Source organism: Gymnodraco acuticeps, unplaced genomic scaffold (assembly GCF_902827175.1).
Source record: "Gymnodraco acuticeps unplaced genomic scaffold, fGymAcu1.1, whole genome shotgun sequence".
Classification (NCBI taxonomy): domain Eukaryota; kingdom Metazoa; phylum Chordata; class Actinopteri; order Perciformes; family Bathydraconidae; genus Gymnodraco; species Gymnodraco acuticeps.
In genome coordinates, this window is record NW_022991300.1 from 43,221 (window position 1) to 68,539 (window position 25,319).

General features: G+C 40.9%; 1 protein-coding gene across 2 annotated transcripts; it reads right to left on the bottom strand.

Annotated features, from left to right (window-relative positions):
* On the bottom strand, positions 1 to 25,319 carry si:dkey-43k4.5 (potassium voltage-gated channel subfamily S member 2). Of its 2 annotated transcripts, none has more exons than XM_034240221.1 (10): positions 25,096 to 25,319; positions 16,418 to 16,592; positions 12,079 to 12,212; positions 10,130 to 10,294; positions 9,654 to 9,819; positions 8,406 to 8,489; positions 7,971 to 8,132; positions 5,508 to 5,591; positions 1,497 to 1,589; positions 1 to 748 (listed from the first exon to the last, which is right to left on the bottom strand). In XM_034240221.1, the coding sequence occupies exons 2-10, from the start codon at positions 16,586 to 16,588 to the stop codon at positions 317 to 319; spliced, it is 1,491 nt and encodes a 496-aa protein (XP_034096112.1). In that variant the 5' UTR covers positions 16,589 to 16,592; positions 25,096 to 25,319; the 3' UTR covers positions 1 to 316. The 2 variants fall into 2 exon arrangements, with proteins under 2 accessions (XP_034096112.1, XP_034096111.1); XM_034240220.1 differs by having other exon boundaries at positions 16,418 to 16,595.

Below are 25,319 nucleotides of genomic sequence, written 5' to 3' on the forward strand. Positions count from 1 at the left end.
GGCGGGAGATTCATGTGATTGGTTGTTGGTCGAGCTTCAGACAAGCCCAGCTCCAAGCTTTTTTTGAAGCTGTAGTGTGGACAGGCCGTAAGATGGATGAAGAAGAAGAAGACATACTTTATTAGCTGTAGTTAATCACACCTCCTTCGTCCTCGTAGTCTATCGTCCTTGACTCTGTAACGATTGACCTTCTTGCAAGAATAAACTCCCTAAAAGACCGTCTAATCCCAAGAATCTTAATTTCAGTATAACGGAAAGGTTTCCTCAACATTTTATTATCATTTGTTAGTTTGTCTCGATAAATGTCCACCACTCCTCAGAGCTGATGCAGCTCCTTCCTCCTCAGTGTGGAGGAGTAAGATGGATGCTCCACGTAGCTGTAGTTAATCACACCTCCATCGTCCTCATAGTCGATATCGTCCTCCTCCATGTCATCAGTATCATCATCCCCCTCCTCCTCTTCCTCTTCCTCCTCTTCTTCTGGCTCCTTCTCGCAGCTCATGTTGATTTTCCGCCGGTGGTTCTTCCTCACCGAGGCCTCCAGAGCTTTCTGCTGGCGGTAGAAGTGAGAGAACTTGTTGAAGATGATGGTGATGGGCAGCGCCACCACCAACGTACCGCCCAGAATACATCCGCTCGCTGCCAGCTTCCCGGCCACCGTGTCGGGAACGACGTCTCCGTACCCCACCGTGGTCATGCTGACGGTGCCCCACCACCAGCAGGCCGGGATGGTTTCCAGACCCACGTTCTGAAACAGAGGGGGCTTTATTGTTAGGAGGTTAAGAAAAACATTCAAATGTTTAAAAAGCCATGGGATTTTGAAGTTACAGAACTGTACTGTCTGCATTAACATCATTATTATAGAACTAGTATTAAATCATTCAAATATTGTTGAATATTATTTATTTGTTACTATCTTTGTATTTTGATTGTTATTTTGTATTTTCTTTATTATTAAACTAGTTACATTTTGTTTCTTTTTATTCTTATTAGGATTAGAATCAATTTACAATTTGTAATCATTATCATTTCAATATTAAATATTATTTAACAATTTTTTTTTTTTACCATTTTTTAAAATTATGATTATAATTTTTTTAATTATTGAACTAGTAAAATATTGTTATTTTTTATAACATTAATTATTGTTATTACTATTACATTATTATGAATAATTCATATGACTATTATTACAATAAATATTAAATATTATTTTTAAGATGATTAATATTAGAATTATGATTATTATTGTATTTGTATTATTTAATTATTATTCATTTATCAACAATATCTAGTTTTTATATTATTATCTTATTATTATTACAATTATAGTTTTAATACATTTTCATGTCCTTGTCTTTGCAAACTTATAGAAACGTTGTTAAATAAATAATATAATTTTTCTTTAGAAACACCCTACAGACACTGGAAATAAAAAATCATAAAAATAAGTTAAATGTTTTTATATGAAATACAGATTAAGCGTTTAATGTTACCGTTTCATATTCTGCGGTATAAGCGATGCCAGAGAAGACGGAGACTCCCACAGCGAGATACAGCAGCAGGATGCCCACCTCACGGTAACTGTGCTGCACGAAACACACAGAAACACACTCCTTAAATATAAGTACAAATAATTCCACAGGCTCTTCATGGCTGCAAATTAAAGCATAACAAGTTATTGACATTTTTGTCTGTCTGTCTGTCTGTCTGTCTGTCTGTCTGTCTGTCTGTTTATCTGTCTGTCTGTCTGTCTGTTTCTCTGTCTGTCTGTCTGTCTGTCTGTCTGTTTCTCTGTCTGTCTGTCTCTCTGTCTCTCTGTCTGTCTGTTTCTCTGTCTGTCTGTTTCTCTGTCTGTCTGTCTGTCTGTCTTCTGTCTGTGTGGGATTTAGTTGCCCTGGTGTTAAGCAGTATTTACATTGTAACTCTACCTATTTTTCTATAAAGTGAAGATTTGTTTACCTACTTTTGATACATGCTCTGACAGAATAACTGTATGCTTTTGAAAAAACCCAATAAACAAAGACAAAAAAAAAACAGGTTTATTTTATTGTGGAAGTTCATAAAGAAATATATGTATATGTTATATTTATATATCATTCTCATTAAAACTGCCCACAAGTTATATCAAAGGTACAAAAACTAAAATACGTTCATGTCCGATTGATATAGAAATAACCAAAATGAGTCATATTGTTTTTAAGAAAAGCCTCAAGACCCAACTGTTGCACACCACTTTTTTACTGACTTTCCTTTATTGTATTCTAACCTTATATGTTCTTAACTTTTTTTATATTACCATATTTTACTCAATATGTTCCATAAATGACTTTATTTTATTGTATTTTCTCCTCATAGCATTGTGAAGCACCTTGAGATGACGTTGTTTTTAAAGTGTGCTATATAAATAAAATGTTTTATTATCAGTTGTATATGAGTGTGTGGCCGTTGATCATATAAAAGCGTAGAAACCAGGAGCCAGATTGTAAGCATGCTTCCAAGATGAGGCAAACAAAATGAAGCTCAGCGCAAGTTCAAGGAAGGAAGACTGGCTCTACATTAATTCACTCCTTAGCTGCATTTAATCAGCTTATTATGGGCACTGTCTTTGAACCAATCACATTTCACCACAATCTCCAGGAGCCAATCACCGTGCTGCAGTCAAGCTTTAAAATGGTTCAATTCCAGATCTTCATCCCTTCTCCTCATCAATTCCAGATCTTCATCCCTTCTCCTCATCAATTCCAGATCTTCATCCCTTCTCCTCATCAATTCCAGATCTTCATCCCTTCTCCTCATCAAATCCAGATCTTCATCCCTTCTCCTCATCAATTCCAGATCTTCATCCCTTCTCCTCATCAAATCCAGATCTTCATCATCCTCTTCATCCCACCTCCTCATCAAATGTGCTATCATGCTCACGGCTGCATTTCCCCCTTAAGATATACGATATCAGGATCGGGGTCTAATCGGGAAATACTATTAACATTTCCATCGTATGGCGCAGGCGTAAATAAATGTTCTTTAAACAACAAAGGAAATCTCTCCTGACTGAAGTGGCAGTATTAAATCCTAAATTGGCTCCAGAGTAAATCTGTGTTTGTTTGTGAGGAGCAGAACACTTTGAATATTGTGTTTAAAAACCTCCATTGCCTTTGAAAAGAGAATGGTTGGCAGCAGCTTGGAAGCAGGAGTGGGAGCTAGCCGGGCCCTCCCGAATTCACCGTTACATCTGGGACCCAAGAGATGGCGCCATTGGAGGAGACGACCTACCGCGCCGGTAGTGGACCACTCTGAACCGTCTACGAACTGGGGTCGGTCGCTTTAAAACATCGATGAAGACGTGGGACTTGGCGGAGAGTGCGGCATGCGAGTGCGGTGACCCTGAGCAGACCGCTGTCCATATAATCACCATCTGCCCCTTATATAGACCACCCTCGGAAGCCAGCCTCTTCGACCTAGGACCAGAGATGCGGGCATGGCTACACGACACCGAGTTGGACCTCTAACGTTACACGAAAGAAGAAGAAGCCTTTGAAAAAATGAAGTTGATATGCAGTAAAGAAACCGATAATTTCTCAGTGTATAACTTTTGATGCCGCTCACGAACCAGGAGCTTTTATTAAAGTTCTGCTTGGATCTTAATGTAAATATAAATGCATCCAAATCCAGTGAAACATAAAACAAATTATCTAAGATCATAATTCATCTTTTCACATTACAGCTCATGCAAGTAGAGCTCATGTTGAGACATGAAGAGGGACACATGAACTCCTGGGAGACTCGTTGTGATGTAATGGAGACGCTGCTCTGTGAGCCTCTGCTGCTGTAACTGATACACTTCCCATCGTACACTATAATAACATCACACAACAAAACTCCACTGATTCAGTCCTGGAAGATTTCCATCAATAATTAATGCTCAAAAGGAAAAGTCCTGTTCCAGACAATCCCTGTTTGCAGAACTGAGGAGCAAAACATGCCTTAGTTATGTTAACCGTATATATATATATGAATTTAAAGGTACAGTTAGCGATAGTCTAAAAAGCTTGACTTGACCATAAAACATTCTGCTGTACTGATGAGCAAACATTGGGACATCTTTTTAGTTTCGATTTGTCCAAGAAAGCAAAATGTATTCTTCAAAAGGTGCTATACGTAGCAGTATGTAAAAACATGTTCATTTGTAAACGCATTTTCAAAGGTATTTAGAGTCTATGATTGCCACTTAAACACAAGCCATCTTTCTCAATTTGCTGTGAGGAGATGGATGAGATATTTAGGTACAGTGGTAAGTTCAAATGTAATCTTGAAAAGTGCAAGATTCTTAGCTACATGCAAACACAAAGCAAAGAAGTGGAGCGATTACACTTCAATGTCTGTTGGGTTGCACTGATCGGTAATAACCGCAAAAGAAAGAGCAAGAAGAAATTGACTGTAACATTTAAATCTGTATCGTACAATCACTGATGTTATCGTGTAGGCTACAATAACAACAAATCACTTTCTATTAAACAGGAAGGCAGGGGTTGACAACTAGCTACTGGAAACTGAGTAAAGCTAAGGTTAGCCAGCTAGCTGTAACCTAAATTAAGCTACATTTAGCCAGCTAGCTGTAACCTAAATTAAGCTACATTTAGCCAGCTAGCTGTAACCTAAATTAAGCTACATTTAGCCAGCTAGCTGTAACCTAAATTAAGCTACATTTAGCCAGCTAGCTGTAACCTAAATTAAGCTACATTTAGCCAGCTGCTGAGCCTACGTTTGGCTAGGTTTAGCAAGCTAACTCTAACCTAGGTTAAGCCGAGGTTAGCTGCTAGCTGTACACAAGCAGGGGCGGATTGGCCGGTACCGAAGTGGGCCGGTCGGCCGGTCGAGTTTCCCGGGCTGATTTTTAGTCCCAGTCCGCCCCTGGACTCACAAGTGTCTCAAATAAGAAGGATTTTTTGGAAGTTCTACCAAGTACTTTAAACCAGTACTTGTTTTTATTTTATAGTGCTGAAAAGTGAATATTTTTTTCACAATGATGGTCTTAAGATTGGACCGGGAAAGATGCTTGTTTTTTTTGGGAATGCTGCACTCTGGTCCAGTTTTGTATAGATTTAAGGTGTCTTCTCAAAAAAGGAATTCAATAGTTTAAAAAATCCAGTGATACAATCTTAAATATCAACATTTGTTGCAGTAGGAACTAGTGTTCCTATGTTTCAACTTAAAACAAATCGCATTTGTAAAACTTCTATTTGGCTTGTTTATATTTCACTCTCCAACTTCCTGTAGTGTGTTCATAAATCCAAAACCAACAACAATGTTTTTCAGCTCGCTCCTACATCGTTCCATCACTCTTTATCTGAAGCGTCTGCAGAAAAGGTCAAAAGTGTCACACAGAAAATAAAAAATCAATGGCATCATGTTTTGTCTTCCTTGAGGGTCTCTGAGGTTTAATGTCACTGCATGTCGGTCTGCCGCGAGTCAGAAAGTCAAACGTTAAATAATTCAGTCCGTCTCACCCTGAGTGTCGCTCCCAGAGACCGAAGTCCTGTCGAGTGTCGAGCCAACTTCAAAACCCTGAAGACCGTCATCAACTTCAACACCTGAGAGGAGACATGAGGGAAGAGATGAAGGGAGACAAGATTCATGCTTTCTATTACATTTTCTAACCATCAAAAAACCCTTAAAACATCAGCAGCCCAGGTGGTGATTACGGGATAATGGCCACTGAATTCCTCTTACGTTACGTGCATTTCTGATATTTACAAGATATAAATTGCCCATTGAATCTACAATCATGTAAAGGTTTTTTTGGGCTTTATTAATTAAAAACTGGACATGCAACAACCTCAGACATCAGACAAAGCACACTGTGTTACAGTTACATCACATATCAACCTTTGAGAGGAGCAATCCAGTAAATATGTGATATAGAAGAACGTACGTGTGCCGTAAATAAAAGAGCAAACATGATATTATTTTTGAATGATAGTGACATCTTTAAATGTGGAACATATCCAGTGGTGCAATGCACGTCAATAACTGTACTTAAGTACACATTCGAGGTACTTGAGTATTTCCCTTTCTTGCTAATAATACTTCTACTTAATTAAAATGAAGCTCAGCGTAAATTCTTTCAGGAAGACTGGTTCCCACGCTCTCATTCACAATTCTCCCTCACTCACTCGCCCCCTTCTCAATTAGCAAAAGGCGCAACTCACCCCAGCTAAACCAATCGGCTGCGTCTTATTTTCCACAGCCAATCAGCACACCAGGCAAAACGTTTAAATCCGCTCTTCTCTCCCCCGTCAGCATCGTTCAGGAGAATTGATGCAACCCTCCTCCAGCTGTTCAGATCCAAGGCAGGACAGCCCAGAAGAACCCTCATCACTCCGGATTTTATTTTCCCTTAGTATTCACCACCACCAGTGTCTAGACCAGAGGTCGCATTTTTAACAATGATGGAAAAATCTGAAAGCCGTCCGTCATTTTGACAGATTAGTACAAACTCAGAACAGCGCCAAAGTATCCCCGCAGCGGGGCTCCGTTATTATGCTGTGTTATGCATGCCCGCCCGAAAGGAAATTATATCGTTTCCAAACCTAACGTTGCCGAACAGATCAACAAAAGTATTTGCTTTACGCTGTGCGCGCTCTCGCGAGGTGCTGTGGGCATGCATAACACGCGTTGACAGTTCACGAGCGTGCTCTCTCCGCCCCCCGGTAGAGTTGTGTACAGGCCGACGGGTGATAATGGATTTTGACCTATGATTTTGACGGAAATGTTGCGATCCTGTCCGTCAAAATGACGGGCAGCGAAAAAGTCTAGCGCAACCTCTGGTCTAGACCCTGGGGGGGTTTCTCTTTTTAGTCGGCTTCCCCTCCCCCCTAATTCATCACAGTATGATGGGGTCTAATCTCCAAAAACACTATTGCCACACGGCAATACAAATGTTATCAACTTCAACTAAGTCTCTCCTGATTGAATTATATTTGTTCAAGTTTGTTTGTAAGAAACACTCGGACCTTCCTCAGCTTTCTCTGTCCACCTTTGTGGACTTCTATGTGAAGGACATGAGACATTTCTTTCGGGAAAATACAAAAGGATGAGATGTCTAGGGCCAGAGTCTAACGATTTGTTCAAATGTAATTTTCGGGGAAAAAGTGTTAAGAAATATAGTAAGTCTTAGCTACATGAAGCATGAGCCATTAAGCTTCCATCTATGATGAGTTAGTTGCACATCACTGATCGGGCATGAATTACCACAAATAAATTACATTCGAGGTACTTTAGTATTTCCATTTCATGCTAATAATACTTCCACTTCATTCAATCCTGTACTTTTACCTGCATTTGTTTGATATCAAAGTCTATGAATGTACAAATCTGCACTTTTCTTGTATGGGAAAAACGGCTTAGCAATTAATTGAATTTGTTTACATACATTATGTAAGAGAATATTTTCATCTGATCTGTTTATAGAGTTTCTTATTGTTTTATAGAATCTGTGATACTGCAAACATCTGCTTGTAGTCAGTCAAAGACTCCTATGTAAGTTGAGGTCACAGGTCAAACGCTTCTCCTATATTCATGGGGGAGGGTTGAGGCTTGTCTGGATCTCTTTGAGACAAGTAGACTATTGTCTCACATCTGCTACTAATTAGGTATACGCGGGCTTTCTGGGAGCCCGCCTCTCCTCGTGTTGGTTAGATGTTTTGTGTCTTTTGGTTCAGGGATTACCTTGGTGGAGCACAAGGACAGTGTGAAACTAGGATGATCTCCCGGCCGTATGTAATTGTCTGTCTCTCAATACATATCAGTGTATTGACAGGCGAATCCAGTTTCCCTCATTTGATGATTGGCTCAACATTGCTGCAAAGAAGTTTTTACTTCACACATTACAAAGAAACCTGTATGAGTCTCCCCATTAAAAGGTTACATCCATACACTATTTGTACATTATAAAGTATGATAAGGTGTACCTGAATGAGTCTCCCCAGGTCTCCCTGCTCAGACTCGTCTCCCATCAGGAGCTCCAGAGGCAGCGTGATGTAGATCGGAGCCACGGATACCAGATCAATAATGTTCAGAGGCTGGTGGAAGAACTTCCTCTTGTTGGGAGCGAGCAGCAGCCGCATCACCACCTCAAACACGGAGACAACAGATCTGATTTTCTACTTTCATTGATACGATAATAACCTGTTATTACTATACATATAATATCCTAACGTATCTTGTTGTATCGTATCTCATCATATCGTTAAGGAACATATCATATTGTGTCGTACAGTAACATATCGTATTATTTAAAATTAGATGAATGCAAATACCACTTTGTAATATATCGTATCATATGGTATTATTTGGAATTGTATCGTATCAGTATGCACCATTGTTTATTTCTATAATCTCCTCACCTCGAATGTGAACCAGCAGGTGCAGAAAACCTCCAGAGCCTGCGAGGTCGGGTCGTCGATCAACTTCCCTTCACCTTCAAACGTCTGGAAGATAACAGGTGGGAGGTTATTTATTAAGATGACAATTCTACTTTTTACAACCTTATTTTTCACCAAATACCAGCAGAGTCCTCCTTTATCAATGGGTAACTTTTAAACTCTTTAAACTTTCAAATCCATGATGTTTCTCAAGCAAGTTCTGCAGAATGAAGAAGAGTCTTTTTCAATGACCTCTAAGCCGATAAATGGACGTTGCATATTGATGAACATCAGATCAGAAAGCACACGTTACACTGATTAAAAAAACGTGAAGTTAAAGTAAAAGTAAAGAAGTATGGGCTTCAAAATGTACTTAAGTAAAAAGTACCCATAACTAGCAGCTGTTTTAAAGAGTACCTGACCTCCCTTTATATTCATAGAACAATAATGTCATTGTTAGCTAATGAATGTTTCCATGCTGAACAACGGCAACATGACAACGTTTCAACATGTAAGAAGTAGAAAGTACAGGTATTTGAGTTCAACATGTAAGAAGTAGAAAGTACAGGTATTTGTGTTCAAAATGTAAGAAGTAGAAAGTACAGGTATTTGTGTTCAACATGTAAGAAGTATAAAGTACAGGTATTTGAGTTCAACATGTAAGTATAGGTATTTGAGTTCAACATGTAAGAAGTAGAAAGTACAGGTATTTGAGTTCAACATGTAAGTATAGGTATTTGAGTTCAACATGTAAGAAGTAGAAAGTACAGGTATTTGTGTTCAAAATGTAAGAAGTAGAAAGTACAGGTATTTGTGTTCAACATGTAAGAAGTAGAAAGTACAGGTATTTGTGTTCAAAATGTAAGAAGTAGAAAGTACAGGTATTTGAGTTCAACATGTAAGAAGTAGAAAGTACAGGTATTTGAGTTCAACATGTAAGAAGTAGAAAGTACAGGTATTTGAGTTCAACATGTAAGAAGTAGAAAGTACAGGTATTTGTGTTCAAAATGTAAGAAGTAGAAAGTACAGGTATTTGTGTTCAACATGTAAGAAGTATAAAGTACAGGTATTTGAGTTCAACATGTAAGAAGTCAAAGTAAAAAGTCGAGTAAAGTACTGATACCAGAAACATGTACTTAAGTACAGTAACAAAGTATTTGTACTCCACTACTTCCCACCTCTGCAAATACACAGTCCTAACCCCTCCGATGGAAACTGAGAGTGTGTCACCTCGGGGATGCTGTTGATGCACATGATGGCGATGGAGCTGAGCAACACGCTGATGGACACCAGGCTGAACATCTTGCTGGGGATCGAATACCCCGGGTTCTCCAACGTCAGCCACAAACACTTCCTGATATTCCCGTGCCGAAACTCCTGGAAGTGCTTCATGTCTCTGAGAGGATGGAGGAGGTGGATGTGAGTCTGTGTTGGGAAAATACTGAATGTACTCTTCCAATATGAGAGTAACATGATAACAAAGGTATCCCAACTGTAGCTGTGTTCATGACAGGATGTGTGATTACCTAGAAGAGCATCAGGACTGTTTTAGGCATATGATAGCTATGTGACTGCTTCCATTCTGGAGAGGATCACAAATACATGGATCCTGAGGTTGAAGCTCAAGCCGGGGACCAGTGAGATTTCTCTAACAGTCTGGCTGCATGATTAATCCTCTACTCACAGGTTTGAAGAAGTCTTTCTACCTGTTGAGGTCTGATATCTCGTCCACGGACGTGTCCACGCTGCTCACGTCGCTGTCCTCGTCCCAGCTGTGGTAACGCGAGCTCTCCAGCTTCCTGTCGTGGAAACGGTAACTGCAGCAGGAGTCCAGGAAGAACTCGTTGATGCCCCAATACTCGATCTCCTGACTGCCGGGAAACACGAGACACATCAGGGTAGTGTGAGCACCGGTTAGAGTGTAAAAACATCCCTTTAAAAGCTCTCACACAGTCTTAATTATCCATTCGATGCTCATTGATTAAAATGCTTTTAACGAGATGAATTATTATTTTGCCCTTAATATTTGAAGTATCAGTTTATATGAGAAATAGTTTGTTTGAAAACGTTTATTCATTTTTTCCACTGCTTTTTTGTGAATAAAGAAGCATATTTTACTTTTCAATCGCATCTGGACGTTTATTTTATTTCTTCTCTCAACAACAAGCGTCTATTCATCGAGTGAATCACAGACAAAAGAGTAAAACAAATGGATATCGTGGTCACTACACTTACTGTTTAAAACACTTCTGCATAAACAGTTTGAGCTCGCACACGTTTCAAGACATTAAGGTATTTGTGAAGTAATGAGAGTACTGGGCTGGGTATATATATAACTTGGATTACACTACAAGAGTTGTGATTTTAAATATAAGTGTTGCCATAGATTTGCTGTGTGTCATGTCTCGGAAACTTATCATGAAAGTCTATTCTTTATATTAGTGTTGTCATGTCCCTTTGTTCTGTTCCCGCTGTCTTATTGTAATAAGTATTCCTCCTCTCGTTTCAGATCTCCATGTCCCCGCCCCTATGTGTCTCCTGTGTTCGTGATTGGTTTCCCCGCCCTGATTGTTTCCACCTGTTCCCCTCACCTTGTGTATATATTGTGTTAGTCCCCACCTGTAGTGCCAGTTCGTTTCTTATTCATGACCACGTTCAAGCCTGCTCCATGGTCGTATCCTGTTTTCTCATGATCACGATTATTGCATTTAGTTTTTCCTCGGAAGAGTGATTTTGTGTTTCTTGTTTTTGTTACTGTGTTAATTCCACTAAAGTCTTTATTTTTGAATACCACCCGAGTCTGAGTCTGAGTTGTGCATTTGAGTTCATGCCCACTTGTCAACGTTGAGACCTCAGAAATCGGGAGCATTTCAAAACCACCGCGGGGGGGGGGGGGGGGGGGGTCGAGTTGTCGATTCTTGTTCTGTTTTCTGTGACTATATCTTCCTCCTCACCCTCTCAGACTTTCAGTTGCGCGCGCTACTAAAGAGACGTGCTACCATGGAAACCAAACAATGGTGTAGCTGTATTAAAGTGGAAACAGTCCTGAGTAAATCTGATTTTGTCAGAAATCGGGAGAAATATGACCGCGGGAGGAAACCGGGAGAGGGCAATGAAATCGGGAGAACATACGGGTTGGCAAGTATGTTCATGCCTCTGAGTTCACCCCGTGACACTGTGTAAAAACCCTTCGAATCATCAAGACATTTCACCATGCATGTAAGGCATTGAAGAAAGTTTTCTTAAAGTATTAAATGACATACTATACACATTCTGTGCGATAAGTATTCATTAAGACCCTGTTAAGTTGATTTGTCTGCTTCTGAAATGGCTGTAAAGTTTTCTTGCAGATGTAAACCTGATGCAGACCCGAAGGAGAACACACGATGATGTGCAAGAATTGTGATTTGAAATGAACGTTTTGATATAGATTTGCTGTTGTAAAAAGCCTTTAACTCATCAACACATTACTCAGTTATCCTTCATCATGCATGTACAGTAAGGCATTCAGGTTAACAGAGTGTGCAAGGTTAGTAAAGGACCTACTATAGAAATAGTCATTTTGTGGGATAAGTATTCATTAAAGCCCGGTGAAGTTGATTTGTCTACTTCTGAAATTGGTGTAATTGTGTCCAGATGTAAACCTGATGCAGACCTGAAGGAGAACACGCACAGCTCCTCCATGATGTGAAGTTTCCCCGTCTGGTAGAAGTGCAGAACGTAAGGAAACAGACCGGGGTTCCTGTCGAAATAAAACTCCTTCTGCTGCACGTCATAGTCGTCACACACCTGCAGGAAGGGAAGATAAAGAAATGAGAACAGTTCCAGTTCAGAGTCCAGTTAATTCAACTCCATTCACTTTGACTTGATTTGGGATATTAAAGTCAAAGTCAACTTTATTGTCAATCTTTCAGTCTGTGTGTACAGAGAGAGATATCGAAATACCGTGTCCCACCATCCCGAATACAAAAATACAAATATCTATAAAAATATGTGTATCCTATATATATATACACAATCAACACACATTTATACATATGCACACATTAAGACATAAATAAAAGCACAACAATCAATATATACAAAATAACAGTCACTTCAATATCTTTGGGAAATGATCTATTGTTTATAAGACAGATCCCAGTAATGGACCCACATTACATTTACATTACATTACATTTAGCTGACGCTTTTATCCAAAGCGACTTACAATAAGTGCGTTCGTCCAACAAAATACAACTTGGAGAAAACAGAATCATAAAAGTACATCAGGTTTCATAGAGCAAAAACATTTCAAGTGCTACTCAACTGGCTTTAGATAAGCCAGTCCTTTATTAGTATAAAAGTGCTTCGTTAATAGTTCTATCGCTCGAAGTGGAGTCGAAAGAGATGAGTTTTCAGTTTGCGCCGGAAGATGTGCAAGCTATCTGCCGTCCTGATGTCAATGGGGAGCTCATTCCACCATCCTGGAGCCAGGACAGCAAACCCACGTGTTTTCGCCGTTGGGAACTTGGGTCTCCCTCGCAGCGAGGGCGCAGCGAGTCGTTTGGCTGATGCAGAGCGTAGTGCACGCGCTGGGGTGTACGGTTTAACCATGTCCTGGATGTAGGAAGGGCCAGATCCATTCGCAGCATGGTACGCAAGTACCAGTGTCTTGAAGTGGATTCTAGCAGTTACCGGAAGCCAGTGAAGGGAGCGGAGGAGCGGAGTGGTGTGGGAGAATTTAGGAAGGTTGAAGACCAGACGAGCCGCTGCATTCTGGATGAGCTGCAGAGGTCGGATGGCACATGCAGGTAGACCAGCCAGGAGGGAGTTGCAGTAGTCTAGGCGTGAGATGACGAGAGCCTGGACCAGAACCTGAGTCGCTTTCTGTGTCAGCTGGGGACGTATCCTCCTGATGTTGTAAAGCGTGTATCTGCAGCAACGGGTTGTAGCAGCGATGTTTGCAGTGAAGGACAGGTTGTTATCTAGGGTCACACCCAGATTCCTTGCAGTCTGAGTCGGGGAAACAACTGAGGTGCCGATGTTGATTGTTAGGTCAAGAGTGGGACAATCTTTTCCCGGAAGGAAGAGCAGCTCAGTCTTGTCAAGGTTGAGTTTGAGGTGATGAGCAGACATCCACTGAGAGATGTCAGCTAGACAAGCAGAGATGCGTGCGACGACCTGGGTCTCTGAGCGGGGAAAGGACAGAATTAATTGGGTGTCGTCAGCGTAGCAGTGGTAAGAAAAACCATGCGAGCTAATGACTGATCCGAGCAAGTTTGTGTACAGGGAGAAGAGGAGGGGACCAAGAACAGAGCCCTGAGGGACCCCTGTAGTTAATTGACAAGGGTCGGACTCAGACCCTCTCCAAGTCACCCTGTAGGTACGGTCTTTCAGGTATGAGGTGAGGAGGGAAAGTACAGAGCCTGAAACTCCAAGTTTTTGGAGAGTGCGAAGGAGGATCTGATGATTCACCGTGTCGAATGCAGCAGACAGGTCCAACAGGATGATGACAGAGGAGAGGGATGCAGTTTTGGCAGTGTGCAGTTCCTCCGTGACAGCAATGAGAGCAGTTTCTGTGGAGTGACCTGCCTTGAAACCAGACTGGTGCGGATCCAGAAGGTTGTTCTGATGGAGTAGCAGGAGAGTTGTCTAAAGACAGCGCATTCAAGTGTTTTAGACAGGAACGGGAGGAGAGAGACAGGCCTGTAGTTTATAACATCTGACGGGTTGAGAGTGGGTTTCTTTAGGAGAGGGTTTACTCTTGCCTCCTTGAGACTGTTTGGAAAGTGACCAGAAGTTAGAGAAGTGTTGATGAAATGGGTGAGAAACGGTAGAATATCAGGAGCGATAGTCTGAAGGAGGTTTGAAGGGATAGGGTCCAGAGGACAGGTGGTAGGGCGGGCAGAGGTAATGAGGGTAAGAACCTCACTTGGAGAGAGAGGGGAAAAGGAGGTAAGTGTGTTGGTGGAAGGAGGGTCTGGTGACCCAGCGGTAAGTAAAGGTGAGTCAGAAAAAGAAGAGCGAATATCATCAACCTTTTTTTCAAAGTGGGTAACAAAGTCGCTTGACAGAAGTGAGGAGGGGGGAGGAGCTTTTGGAGGGTCCAAGAGGGAGGAGAAGATGGAAAATAGTTTTTTAGGATTGGAATAGGAAGATTGGATCTTATCTTGAAAGAAAGTGCTTTTTGCCTGAGAGATCGAAGCAGAGAAAGAGGAGAGGAGAGCTTGATAGGTTAGGAGGTCGTCACGGTGTTTGGATTTCCACCATTTCCGCTCTGCTGCCCGAAGGATGGTTCTATTAGCACGCAGTGCATCATTTAGCCAGGGAGCAGGAGGGGACTGACGAGCCTGCCGAGATGTGAGAGGACAGAGCGAGTCCAGAGTGGATGAGAGAGTAGAGAGGAGAGTTTCTGCAGCAGAGTTTGGAGGCAGGAGTTGGAACGAGTCAGAGGAAGGGAGGGCTGAGAGCACCGACGAGGCAAAGGTAGAGGGGGAGAGGGATCGAAGGTTACGGCGGACAAGTGCAGGATGAGAAGAGATTAGTTTGTTATGTTTGGAAAGGGATAGAGAGAATGAAATGAAGAAGTGATCGGATGTGTGGAGCGGGTTTACAGAGAGGTTAGAAGTAGCGCAGTTCCTTGAGAATATGAGATCAAGGACATTGCCAGCTTTATGAGTCGGTGGGGACGGAGACAGTGAGAAAGCAAAGGCGGTTAACAGAGATGTTAGTTCGTCTATCTTCCCCGTCTGGAGGTTGAAGTCTCCGAGAAGTACAGCGGGAGGGCCAGTTTCAGGGATGAGTGAGAGGAGATGATCTAATTCCTCCAAGAAGTCCCCCAAGGCGCCTGGTGGACGGTAGAGAACAACAATGGTTAACTGTATAGGATGGGTTACTGTGACGGCATGGAATTCAAAGGTGGAAGGAGTGAAGTTAGGTAGCTTGAAGAGGGAAAAGCTCCATTTGGGAGAGAGCAGGAGACCAGTGCCACCTCCTCTGCCAGTGGGTCTGGGTGTATGGGAGAAGGAATATCCTGTGGAGAGAGCTGCTGGGGTGGATGTGTTGGATGGAGTAATCCAGGTCTCAGTGAGAGCAAGGAAATCCAGAGACTGCAGGGAGGCGTAGCCAGAGATGAAGTCAGCCTTAGGAACAGCTGACTGGCAGTTCCACAGGCCACCTGAAACTAGATGTTGGATCTCAGTGGAGCATGTGGGATAGACGAGAGCAGGCCGGTTATATCGATTACGAGATATACGGGGCCAGTGATAATTGCGAGAAGACACATGAACAGGAATGGAGAAAATACACATGATTATAGCATGAGGGGCTAAACAACCAAATAAAAATGAAACGAAATAAAAAACACCAGCGATACTTAGCTCAATCAAAGTAGGATTTGCCTCCTCTTTGCCTCCCTCGTGACTCCCGCAGGAATCGAATGTCTTTGCCAGTCTTACTCCCGCAGGACTCTAATGTCTTTGTCAGTCTTAGCCTGTCTGACGCTGAAGCTGACGCTCCAGGAAAGTGCTACCTAAAATGGACACCTGATTGCTGAGTTCTCACAGCTGTGGGGCAACGTCCTTTTAATTAGTTAACTCTCTGCAGCTGGTGGCCCTCAAAAGGAAATCTAGACTGGCTTCGTCCTGATGTGTTATTGTCTTTTAAGTCAATTACATTAAACCCTAAGTTATAAAGTTCTGAGTTTAACCCTTAATACAGTTACACCTACTCAATAAAGCTCTTAGTATTCTACAAATGTTTAAATCAAAGTTAACCCTAGTAGTCAGTTAGATCACTTTTAAGGTTTCAGTCAAATGACTTTTCCCAAGTTTCTGTCTGACAGATGCTGTAGCGGTTTTGAGTTTTTAAAAACACAATTTCAGTCAGATCAACTACAGAGCATTGATACAGAGTACACACACTGAAACAGAGAAGTCTACAAACACAGTGTTACTCACACAATTCTAGAAGTCTCCAGTAGCTTTCTTGTCAAAAACTAGTTGCACACCCACCTTCAGGATGTCCTCCTCGGAGTCACAGGCCAGCAGTTTTCCCAGTCTGGTGTCGGGGAATTTCTTCAGAGTGTCGCAGCAGAGGCTCCTCTTCAGACCCCCGACGTTCACGTGGACCAGAGCCTCGTCCGAGTCCTGCAGGACCCAGCTGGGCAGCCGCTCCTTCACCATGGTGCTGCTGACACGGGCAGAACGTGTTGTCAATCAGTCATTCAGATGTCATTTAAGAAGCCAACAATTACACATTTGTCTCGGGGTTTACATAATATGTAATACAACACCCTCTGTCCTTAAACCATCAAAGTAATATGGCAAAACTCCCAAAGAAACCCCACAATTACATTTATTTTTTAAATGTCCGAAATTCTTCATAATAACTTTCATTCATTTACCTTTGTTATTCAAATGTTATTATCTTTGCTTTTAAATGAGTGTTTTTAAATGCCATTTTATAATATGTTTCTTAATGTCTTTCATTCTTGTAAAGCACTTTGAATTGCCTTGAAGGTGCTATACACTTTATATGCTACTTATGTCACTTGCTGTTGTTTTTTAGATAGCTGCAACTCGTTTTTAGCCATGGATGTGTATTTATTTGTCTTCATTTTGATTATATTTCTAATGTATGCTACACTTCTCTATATTTAATAAGTTAGAGCTAAGTCTTTATTATAGCTTGCCTTGTTTACCTGCTATGCACTTTTTGCTGTAGCACTGTAAATGTCCCGCTGTGGGACTAATGAAGGGATTCTGATTCTGGAAAATGTTATAAATCCCGGGGGAGAGCAACAGAGACGGATCCTTCTCCCGGGACGGACAGACTGATGTATCATGTTTGCCACAGAGCTCCAGTGATGCACGTCAATGAGCCACTGTTCATAACCATGAACACACACACTGTAGTTTATATTGACTCCCACACACACCGTCCTGCCGACACAAATACTGACTACAGCGCCTACATTGGAATTAATCTGAAAATAGTCCCTAACAAAGGCACTATTTTCTCCTTTTGTGTGTCAGTTTTAATGGGAAGTTACAGAGGACGTATATTTAGATTCTTAGAGATGTATTTTCAAGAGGACACATGGGCTTCATCTGGTGGGCTTCTTTTGGAATTGCTCAGACAATAAAACGTGTACTTTGATAACAATTGAAAGATAATAATACAAAACCAAATGAGAAACTGTTTAAGGAAATACTGAGACTTCAAAATATATAGATTTCATTTGGGAGGCATTTCGGAAAAGCATCGCATAATTCAACTTCATAGTATCATGAACTCCCTCTGGAGGAAACATTGAGATTATAGTCTATAACCCTTTACATGCACTAAAAACCTATACAACACACTATATGGAAAGTAACACCCCAAAAAAGCACGATAGGGCCTCTTTAAATTATTCACATCTTCAGAAAGATCAGATGCATTTGGGGCACCGACAGAAAATATTGCTTGTTTTGAAATGAAAGTGTTCCAGTTTTTCTCTATCTAAAGCTGAATCAGCAAATCTCCCAAAAGCAACTGACGTCCTTTTGGCAACGAAGAGGCAGATTTAATGTTCTGCTCCCAATGTTTCCGCCCCTGCTTTCAGATGCAGCCACTCTCATTTCAGCTACTCTGCTAAATGCACTCCGGACACTAATTTAATCTCCGGGGCGTTCTGAAGTTAAAACAAAAACATGCCGGTGTTGGTCGAGAGCCAAAAAGCTTTTACTGGATTTCAGATCTTTGAAGTTTGGGTGTTTTTCTGTAAAATGAGCCACAACACAGATTATAGAGAGCTGTGCTTCTGTGAGGATTGATTTCATATCAACATTATCATGGCTAAAAGCATCTTGTCCTCATGTGATCAGGTTTATAAAAGCACACATAGAAGCAGCCAAAACTCCCACTCTCTCTCCTCTCCTCTGAACACCCACTCTGCACACACACAATAATGAAATCACTCCACAGATGATTAATAACAAACTTTATATCAAACTCAAACTGTGAAAAGTGTTGTGAAGTTTTTAAGTCGCTCTCCTGCCGCAAAGTGTTCCTAAAATATATTTTTATTGCAGTAACATGTTAGTAATAGTGCCAAGAAACAAAATGTATTTGGCCTATTTGTTGTTTTTTAATATTGCTTAGCAACAAGTGGAGTTTGATGGAATAAAGATGAAATGTGGATCATCCTATTTTTTTAAAACGTGTTTAAAGGGGCATCATTATCCACATGTTCAGGTGTATATCAGTATGTAGTGTCTCTACTTTAAAGAGTCCTCTCCTGCTGATGTTCAGGTGTATATCAGTATGTAGTGTCTCTACTTTAAAGAGTCCTCTCCTGCTGATGTTCAGGTGTATATCAGTATGTAGTGTCTCTACTTTAAAGAGTCTTCTCCTGCTGATGTTCAGGTGTATATCAGTATGTAGTGTCTCTACTTTAAAGAGTCCTCTCCTGCTGATGTTCAGGTGTATATCACTATGTAGTGTCTCTACTTTAAAGAGTCCTCTCCTGCTGATGTTCAGGTGTATCAGTATGTAGTGTCCTCTACTTTAAAGAGTCCTCTCCTGCTGATGTTCAGGTGTATATCAGTACTGTAGTGTCTCTACTTTAAAGAGTCCTCTCCTGCTGATGTTCAGGTGTATATCAGTATGTAGTGTCTCTACTTTAAAGAGTCCTCTCCTGCTGATGTTCAGGTGTATATCAGTATGTAGTGTCTCTACTTTAAAAAGTCCTCTCCTGCTGATGTTCAGGTGTATATCAGTATGTAGTGTCTCTACTTTAAAGAGTCCTCTCCTGCTGATGTTCAGGTGTATATCAGTATGTAGTGTCTCTACTTTAAAGAGTCCTCTCCTGCTGATGTTCAGGTGTATATCAGTATGTAGTGTCTCTACTTTAAAGAGTCCTCTCCTGCTGATGTTCAGGTGTATATCAGTATGTAGTGTCTCTACTTTAAAGAGTCCTCTCCTGCTGATGTTCAGGTGTATATCAGTATGTAGTGTCTCTACTTTAAAGAGTCCTCTCCTGCTGATGTTCAGGTGTATATCAGTATGTAGTGTCTCTACTTTAAAGAGTCCTCTCCTGCTGATGTTCAGGTGTATATCAGTAATGTAGTGTCTCTACTTTAAAGAGTCCTCTCCTGCTGATGTTCAGGTGTATATCAGTATGTAGTGTCTCTACTTTAAAGAGTCCTCTCCTGCTCATGTTCAGGTGTATATCAGTATGTAGTGTCTCTACTTTAAAGAGTCCCCTCCTGCTGATGTTCAGGTGTATATCAGTATGTAGTGTCTCTACTTTAAAGAGTCCTCTCCTGCTGATGTTCAGGTGTATATCAGTATGTAGTGTCTCTACTTTAAAGAGTCCTCTCCTGCTGATGTTCAGGTGTATATCAGTATGTAGTGTCTCTACTTTAAAGAGTCCTGTCCTGCTGATGTTCAGGTGTATATCAGTATGTAGTGTCTCTACTTTAAAGAGTCCTCTCCTGCTGATGTTCAGGTGTGTATCAGTATGTAGTGTCTCTACTTTAAAGAGTCCTCTCCTGCTGATGTTCAGGTGTATATCAGTATGTAGTGTCTCTACTTTAAAGAGTCCTCTCCTGCTGATGTTCAGGTGTATATCAGTATGTAGTGTCTCTACTTTAAAGAGGTCCTCTCCTGCTGATGTTCAGGTGTATATCAGTATGTAGTGTCTCTACTTTAAAGAGTCCTCTCCTGCTGATGTTCAGGTGTATATCAGTATGTAGTGTCTCTACTTTAAAGAGTCCTCTCCTGCTGATGTTCAGGTGTATATCAGTATGTAGTGTCTCTACTTTAAAGAGTCCTCTCCTGCTGATGTTCAGGTTCATATCAGTATGTAGTGTCTCTACTTTAAAGAGTCCTCTCCTGCTGATGTTCAGGTGTATATCAGTATGTAGTGTCTCTACTTTAAAGAGTCCTCTCCTGCTGATGTTCAGGTGTATATCAGTATGTAGTGTCTCTACTTTAAAGAGTCCTCTCCTGCTGATGTTCAGGTGTATATCAGTATGTAGTGTCTCTACTTTAAAGAGTCCTCTCCTGCTGATGTTCAGGTGTATATCAGTATGTAGCGTCTCTACTTTAAAGAGTCCTCTCCTGCTGATGTTCAGGTGTATATCAGTATGTAGTGTCTCTACTTTAAAGAGTCCTCTCCTGCTGATGTTCAGGTGTATATCAGTATGTAGTGTCTCTACTTTAAAGAGTCCTCTCCTGCTGATGTTCAGGTGTATATCAGTATGTAGTGTCTCTACTTTGAAGAGTCCTCTCCTGCTGATGTTCAGGTGTATATCAGTATGTAGTGTCTCTACTTTAAAGAGTCCTCTCCTGCTGATGTTCAGGTGTATATCAGTATGTATTGTCTCTACTTTAAAGAGTCCTCTCCTGCTGATGTTCAGGTGTATATCAGTATGTAGTGTCTCTACTTTAAAGAGTCCTCTCCTGCTGATGTTCAGGTGTATATCAGTGTGTAGTGTCTCTACTTTAAAGAGTCCTCTCCTGCAGTATAGGACCCCTTTAACTGAAACCCCTTGCCTCCTGGTGTACATATATCTTAATATCTGCAGCTCACCGAGGGAGAGGCTGCAGTAAAGTGCAGATATAATGTAATGTTATATTGTCTAAATGCAGAGTGTAGGAAATGGCCTCACAGACAGGTGTTAACCTAATGTGGATATAACGGTGTTATAACCGTCTGTCTCTGGATCAGATTTAATCCGTCAAGTGCTCACAGTTCACTGAGGCAGCAGAAATGTGTCTTCATGCAGGAGGAGTGGAGGGCATGTGGGAAGCATGTTAGTAACTAATAACTCAAGCTGTGTTTGATGAGAGCAGATTTAAGGTATTTTAGTAGATTTATTCCATGTTCTGTTATATTGTTTTTTGATAGCCATACTTTGAAGATCTCTATATTGTCTGTTTAACCTTTGATAACAATCTAGAATAAGGTCTGCAGATCCAACATTTCATAAACTCCTTTTTGGTCTAATTTGTGTAGTTGTTTTGTAGTTCAGTTAATTGTCTATTTTGTTGTTTTATTTCCATTTGTAGAACTTTTTGTCCGTTGTTTTGTATCTCTTCTTGGTGTTTTGCGTCTCTGTTTTGTTTTACGTCCATTTGTGGATGTTTTGTGTCTCATTTTTGTAATGTCTATTTGTAGATGTTTACGTCTCTTAGGCGTTGTTTTTTGTTTGTTCCTGTTTTTTTTCTTTCTACTTAGTCGTTTTATGTCCATTGTGGTTGTTTGTGTTTTGTATATTTGTCTTTGCATCCTTTTGTGCTCGTCTGATTGACTTTCCAACAAGACATGCTAACACAGGCTTGAGGCTAATTATCCAACTAACTCAACACTTCCTGACTATTTTTTTGGGGGGGGGAATAAGAATCCTGTCAATGTTAAAAATACCACCATTAATATCTTTACAGGAAATCCCCCATTGTTGTTGTTTGTTTACATTCCTCCTGTTGCAGAATAAACAGTACGAGCGTGATGAGCTAAGCTACAACTGCAGCACGCTTTGCAGCAAAACATGATCCTAGGATCCTTGAACATCTTGCAAGCATCAAACAAAGGTAAAGAGAGTAGTGGGACACTTTGACTCTCTCTCTATCTCCCCCTCTCTTTCTCTGTCTATAATTACATGAGGGTCCATGCTGAGCTCTCGGGGGAGGGTCCGTGCTGAGCTCTCGGGGGAGGGTCCATGCTGCACATACAGAAATAAGGTTGATCTATAATTCAGCACGAAGGAAGCACTGCAGCTTCAAATCCCAGCGGTGTGAAAACGCATCAACAAACACAATGAAGACAACATGGGGATGATATGAAGACAACATGAAGACAACATGAAGACAACATGGAGACAACATGGAGACAACATGGAGACAACATGGAGACAACATGAAGACAACATGGAGACAACATGGAGACAACATGAAGACAACATGAGACAACATGAAGACAACATGGAGACAACATTGAAGACAACATGGAGACAACATGAGAACAACATGAAGACAACATGGAGACAACATGAAGACAACATGGAGACAACATGAAGACAACATGAAGACAACATGGAGACAAACATGAAGACAACATGGAGACAACATGGAGACAACATGAGACAACATGAGACAACATGAAGACAACATGGAAGACAACATGAAGACAACATGGAAGACAACCTGGAAGACAACATGGAGACAACATGGAGACAACATGAAGACAACATGGAGACAACATGAAGACAACATGGAGACAACATGAAGACAACATGGAGACAACATGGAGACAACATGAAGACAACATGGAGACAACATGGAGACAACATGGAGACAACATGAAGACAACATGGAGACAACATGGAGACAACATGAAGACAACATGAAGACAACATGGAGACAACATGGAGACAACATGGAGACAACATGAAGACAACATGAAGACAACATGGAGACAACATGGAGACAACATGGAGAAACATGAAGACAACATTGGAGACAACATGGAGACAACATGAGACAACATGGAAGACAACATGGAGGACAACATGAGACAACATGGAGACAACATGAAGACAAACATGAGACAATGGAGACAACATGAAGACAACATGGAGACAACATGAAGACCAACATGGAGACAACATGAAGGGACAACATGGAGACAAACATGGAGACAACATGAAGACAACATGAGACAACATGGAGACAACATGAAGACCAACATGAAGACAACATGGAGACAACATGGAAGACAACATGAAGACAACATGGAGACAACATGGAGACAACATGAAGACACATGGAGACAACATGGAAGACAAACATGGAGACAACATGGAGACAACATGAAGACAACATGGAAGACAACATGAAGACAACATGAAGACAACATGAAGAACATGGAGACAATGGAGACAACATGAGACAACATGGAGACAACATGAGACAACATGAAGACAACATGGAGACAACATGGAGACAACATGGAGACAACATGAAGACAACATGGAGACAACATGGAGACAACATGGAGACAACATGAAGACAACATGGAGACAACATGGAGACAACATGGAGACAACATGGAGACAACATGAAGACAACATGGAGACAACATGAAGACAACATGGAGACAACATGAAGACAACATGAAGACAACATGAAGACAACATGGAGACAACATGAGACAACATGAAGACAACATGAAGACAACATGAGAGACAACATGAAGACAACATGAAGACAACATGAAGACAACATGGAGACAACATGGAGACAACATGAAGACAACATGAAGACAACATGGAGACAACATGAAGACAACATGAAGACAACATGGAGACAACATGGAGACAAAATCGAGACAACATGGAGACAACATGAAGACAACATGAAGACAACATGAAGACAACATGAAGACAACATGGAGACAACATGGAGACAACATGGAGACAACATGGAGACAACATGGAGACAACATGAAGACAACATGAAGACAACATGGAGACAACATGAAGACAACATGGAGACAACATGAAGACAACATGAAGACAACATGGAGACAACATGGAGACAACATGAAGACAACATGGAGACAACATGGAGACAACATGGAGACAACATGAGAGAAACATGAAGACAAACATGAAGACAAACATGGAGACAACATGAAGACAACATGAAGACAACATGGAGACAACATGGAGACAACATGGAGGACAACATGAAGACAACATGAAGACAACATGAAGACAACATGGAGACAACATGGAGACAACCTGGAGACAACATGGAGACAACATGAAGACAACATGAAGACAACATGAAGATAACATGGAGACAACATGGAGACAACATGAAGACAACATGAAGACAACATGGAGACAACATGGAGACAACTTGGAGACAACATGGAGACAACATGAAGACAACATGGAGACAACATGGAGACAACATGGAGACAACATGGAGACAACATGAAGACAACATGGAGACAACATGGAGACAACATGGAGACAACATGAAGACAACATGAAGACAACATGAAGACAACATGAAGACAACATGGAGACAACATGGAGACAACTTGGAGACAACATGGAGACAACATGGAGACAACATGAAGACAACATGAAGACAACATGAAGACAACATGCATGGAGACAACATGGAGACAACATGGAGACAACTTGGAGACAACTTGGAGACAACATGGAGACAACATGGAGACAACATGAAGACACACATATTAAGACACAGCAGTGAATGCAGAAGCTGTACAAAGATTATCTATTTTGACATTTCTACTGTAATAAAACTCAGAATTCTACATCTTAATTACATCTCTCACAAGGACAGAGTCCTTCATTGTAATAGTTCTTACCAAAACAGACACAAATATATAATTAAACGCCAATTATTATTACGATACCACTATATTCTGATGATCAATTTCACTTCTTTGAACACGTGTTTTATGTTAATCCTGTTGTTAATGTGTTTTTAGTGTTGATATGCTTCCTGTGTTTTTGTTACCCCTGGGCAATGCCTTGATAACCTGCTGCTGATGTTACATCAGAAATCACAATTTTAGATAAATACAGTACATAGATATATCTATTAGTCTGCATTATAACAACAGGTTTGTGAAATATTAATAGTATTTATTATCACTTACCTGCTGTGGTTTGGTCACCGGATGATCATCCTCCTCAGAAGTCACATTCACCCCATGATGCGTTTATAAGTTTCTTACTTTCACTCCTTAAAAACAGGCAACATGTCACTCAAGAATCGACAAAAACCGACAGAAAACAGCGAGCTTCTTCTGCTAAACCACGTAAAATGACAACGTTAAGTCTTCCCGTGAAAATGAAGAGAAGAGAAAACAGTCCGCTGTGT

What these genes read in the sequence shown, in the direction of transcription:
- si:dkey-43k4.5 (XM_034240221.1), bottom strand. Translation starts at nt 16,588, where the DNA reads ATGGTGAAGGAGCGGCTGCCCAGCTGGGTCCTGCAGGACTCGGACGAG. An exon ending in CTGTGCGTGTTCTCCTTCAG is followed by an intron (nt 10,295 to 12,078) that starts GTCTGCATCAGG and finishes GTTTCCCGGCAG; the next exon opens with TCAGGAGATCGAGTATTGGG. An exon ending in CCTGCTGGTTCACATTCGAG is followed by an intron (nt 8,133 to 8,405) that starts GTGAGGAGATTA and finishes TCCGTGTTTGAG; the next exon opens with GTGGTGATGCGGCTGCTGCT.